Source organism: Eurytemora carolleeae, unplaced genomic scaffold (genome assembly GCF_000591075.1).
Source record: "Eurytemora carolleeae unplaced genomic scaffold, Eaff_2.0 scaffold381, whole genome shotgun sequence".
Classification (NCBI taxonomy): domain Eukaryota; kingdom Metazoa; phylum Arthropoda; class Copepoda; order Calanoida; family Temoridae; genus Eurytemora; species Eurytemora carolleeae.
In genome coordinates, this window is record NW_019396271.1 from 86,763 (window position 1) to 91,001 (window position 4,239).

The 4,239-nt window shown below is 34.9% G+C and overlaps 1 protein-coding gene across 1 annotated transcript; it reads left to right on the plus strand.

Annotated features, from left to right (window-relative positions):
* The first annotated feature begins 2,792 nt into the window (after positions 1 to 2,792).
* LOC111699860 (cuticle protein 2) lies at positions 2,793 to 3,974 on the plus strand. The gene is made up of 2 exons (XM_023470614.1): positions 2,793 to 2,897; positions 3,353 to 3,974. The coding sequence occupies exons 1-2, from the start codon at positions 2,886 to 2,888 to the stop codon at positions 3,857 to 3,859; spliced, it is 519 nt and encodes a 172-aa protein (XP_023326382.1). The 5' UTR covers positions 2,793 to 2,885; the 3' UTR covers positions 3,860 to 3,974.
* Positions 3,975 to 4,239: the final 265 nt, after the last annotated feature.

Below are 4,239 nucleotides of genomic sequence, written 5' to 3' on the forward strand. Positions count from 1 at the left end.
TACCATGTGTACCCATTATCTGTACCATGTGCAACCATTAACTGTAAGTGCACCTTGCATAAAATGTATTCAAGTTCTAAGCAAGTGTTTGTTTGTTAAACTCATTCATTCTTTAATCTATATATCTCTAGTATCCCTGCTTGCCCGATTATACTCATGAACCCCTGGACTGATTTATCTCAAATTTTTTATTGGGGAACTTGGTAGAACCAAGGGAATGTTAACTTAGCTTGGTTTAAAATTCTAGGTTGAGTGAGATGACTCTTAAATAAATTGAGTTTTCTAATCTCTTTAACTTTGCAACCCGATGTCATAGACCTTAAATATTTCAAACTATGAATTTTGTTTGATTAAATAATCAAAATACAAAGATACAGCTGATAAGAAAATTTCGTGATGTGGCAAAGACTCAATTCCTTTTTACAATCGAGGTAGCATTGAAAAAGGAACCTCAGACTAGCAAATGAAGTTAAGAAAATAATTATGATAATTTGTAATTTTTTTCTTACTTTGTAAACAAAGAAAAAAGAATGCAAAAAATCTAGAATTTTCAAAATCCGGGAATTTGATTTTCGACTCAAAGAAGTGATTTCAACCAAAAAGTATTCAGACTGGACAAGAAATACAAGTCGAAATGATCGAAATATACAAATCTTCTAAGAACACCTTGATTGTAAATATTGAAGAAGAAAAATTTCATCTGCAGTCGATGCAACAACTGCTTTTTGGGACACTCTGTATTTACTGTAATTTAGTTATTTGTCAGTTACTTAGATATTATCCAAAAAAAATTATCAAAACGGCGAAAATGGTCGATTTTGTAGAACCACGCGCGATCCTAATGAAGGTTTTTAAATAGCGTAAAATTAGATAATTTTGCATTAAATCTTTTTCTTTGTTATGCTTAATTCGTCTTTCTTTAAATTAACTTTTGGGTTATAAATACAATTAATACAAAAAATACAATTAAGTTTTACCAAAGGTTAAACTTTTTTTTTAATTTTTGGTAAAAGATATTATTTTTAAAACCATGGTTTGGTTTTGTGGATTGCAATTCTTATAAAATCTGATAAAAGGTTTACCACGGAACTATATATAACATCCGGCCATCTCAAGATTAACCACTATTTTACCTTTTTATGCCGCCCCCCTCTTCCACATCTTAACCCCCTATCTATTAATAACTCCATTCACTCCTTAATCCCACTTCCTTATCCCCCCTCCCCACTTCTCCCCCAAATACATTCCTAATCCCCCTTTTTACTACCCCAGCCTCCTCCTTTTCTTCTGAACAAGATTAAGCTTCAAAAACCAGGATAAAAAAATAAAAAAATAAATAAAAGTTGCATGCAATTGCATTTTTCCGTTTTCAATAGAGCCCACTAAATGAACCCCTATATTTTGCGTATGGCCTCCTAACCCCTCTTTCAAAACATTTTTTTTCATTGAAATATTGGATTTGATGTTTTTATAATCACATTTTCAAAAGCAGAAGGAAAATGAAAATATTTAATTATCTAATTTGGTTCATTTTTGAACTTTAGTTTGCGATGTTGATCTACAGTTATGATGCAGTATTTTCGTTAATGGTTTTTATATGATTTGCGAAATTTAAATACAAATCTGATTATACATTAAAGTGCTAGAATGAGTTTAATACAGGTTTATTCCACTAAACATAGATATCATGTATTAAAGTAATCTTTATTTTAAAACTTTTTAACTTTTAGTCTGATTAAATTCTTCGTTTTTTATAACTGGACAAAGTTCCGTTAACGAAACGGAGGGTTAATTGAAAATTTAAGGAGGGCCCGGCCGGTAACAAACGGCAAAAACGTTAATTTAAAAACAGTTATCTAACGGTAATAGCCGTTTTTGATAAAAATAAGGGTTGAAAGAAACGAAACAAATGTGTTTTGAATTTGCGGTTAATTTCTTTTATTTTTCTGTTTCTTTAAAATTTTGCCACCAGTTGTTGCATAAAATAATCAATAACGACTGGCCCCGTAAACGATTTATAAAATATCTGCCGTTAGCGTCGTTATCAAACAGTAGCTTTTAAAGACATATATTTAGCTAAAAAAAGAACGTTTAATAAATAAAAATTGAACGGTTTTAATTAACCGAACCGAAAATTTTGAAAAAAGTCAGAACGTGCCCAGTTGCCATCTGAAAACAAAATTATTTTCAGTTGCGGTTCTCTATGATTTAACCTGTGGATTTTTGCAGCAAAGACAGTGATGGAAACGGAGAGAAATCACAAATATTCAGTAATAAAACGACTTTATCTCCCTAAATGATTAATTGAGAAAGCTAGGACCTCTACTAGGTATTCGTGAATTGGTCATGAAATGCTTTAATCCGGGGGTCACTTGATGTCAGGTCGATATATTCTCTTTTCATTAACATTAAATATTAGATTCTGAAGAAATCAGCGATGTTTTATAGTTACATGATTAATTACTTACAATATTGTTTTATATTAATCATTTTAAACATTTCAAAAAATTAAAGAAATATTAAAGTGTCCAAAAAGAAAATTCCTGTTAGTCTGTAAACTCAGACTTAGAAATATGATTTTGAGAAAACAAAGAACCTGTTTTAACACCCCCCCCCCCCCTTTCTTACAAATTTTCAGTACAGTTGACCTTTCTATAGATCTATATTATCAATGAATCTGGTACTAAGGGCGGCCTGTAAACGCCTCCAGGCTTTCTCAACACACAGGTCCCTACGATACCTTTTCTCCACGCGTAGATATCACCCTGCGTAGGTTCTACCGACGCGCACTGCGTCACCGCCGGATGCGTGGTTCGTATAAAAAGACGAGGTTTGGAATAGGTGGACAGTTAGTTTTCGTACTCTAGCGCAACATTCAAACAAACATGAAGTTTTTGGTAAGCATTAATCTGTACAAAACCTTTTAATTTTAAAGAAACTGAACAATTGCTTCAGACACTAATCAATTTATTTTGCAACCTGGTAATATTTTAAACTTTATATATATTAAATTATGAAAGTTCATAATTTGAAAAACATCAGATTAATAAGACACAAGGTTGAGAGAATTAAAGAATGAGAGGAGAGTAATGAAAAAAAACCTCTAAAGCCTATATTTACAGCAATTTCACGCCTGGGTGTTGGCTAAAAATGTCTAAACAAATTAAATGGCTTGTAAGATAAAATGTCAGGGTCATTGTTTAGGTGGGTGGAATGGGACAGATTAATGATGAAACATAAGTTTAAACATCTTTAAATTAAAATTTAACATTTTTTTACCAGTTTTGCAAAATATTTAAAATTAAAATAAATAAAAATTCTGTTATACATTTTAAACATTCTTTGCTTCTAGGTTCTTGCCGCCTGCGTTGCAGTCTCTGCTGGTCAGCTTGTCACCTACCCCAACGGAGCCGTTGTCCCCGCTGATGAGCCCGCAGTTGCCGCTGCCCGTGCCGCTCACCTTGCCACCCACACTGGGGTAGTCTATGCAGCTCACCCCAACGGAGCTCTGACCTATGCCAATGGAGTTTACCCCACTGCCGCCTATGCCTACGCCGGATACCCCACTGGATATGCCTACGGAGGACTTGTTGCCCACCCCAACGGTGCCGTTGTCCCCGTTGATGAGCCTGCTGTCGCCGCTGCCAAGGCCGAGCACTTTGCCGCTCACGGATACCCCTATGCCGCTGCTGCATACCCCTATGCTGCTGCTGGATATCCTTATGCCGCCTACGCTGCCGGATACCCTTACGGATACTCTGGACTGGTTGCCCACCCCAATGGCGCTGTAGTCCCCGTTGAGCCCGCTGACGTCCAGGCTGCCCGTGCTGAACACCTTGCTGCCCACGCCTCTGCTTAAAGAACCAAATAGTCTGTTTACGTGAAAAATATTTATTTTACACAAACTGTTGCGAGTTTTGTACGAAAAAAACCAATTCTGAAAATTACCTGAATAAAGATGCTAGTCTTTTGAATTTGCGACTTATTTTAGTAAAACAAATTGATTGATTAGAGAACATTTAATAAGTTATGTTAAGTATCAACAGAGTGTCTCTAAAACAGTGTGTTTCAGCTTATTAGCCCATGAAACGTCGTTTAATTGTACTAAAAGTGTTCTCAGGAAGTACACTGCCCATCGACAAACGACAAATTTTATAATAAAATGTTAATTAACCCTTTGAAACACATTTTCTCACTAGAAACACTTTTTAGTACAAAAAAAAACGACTTTTAGCAGGC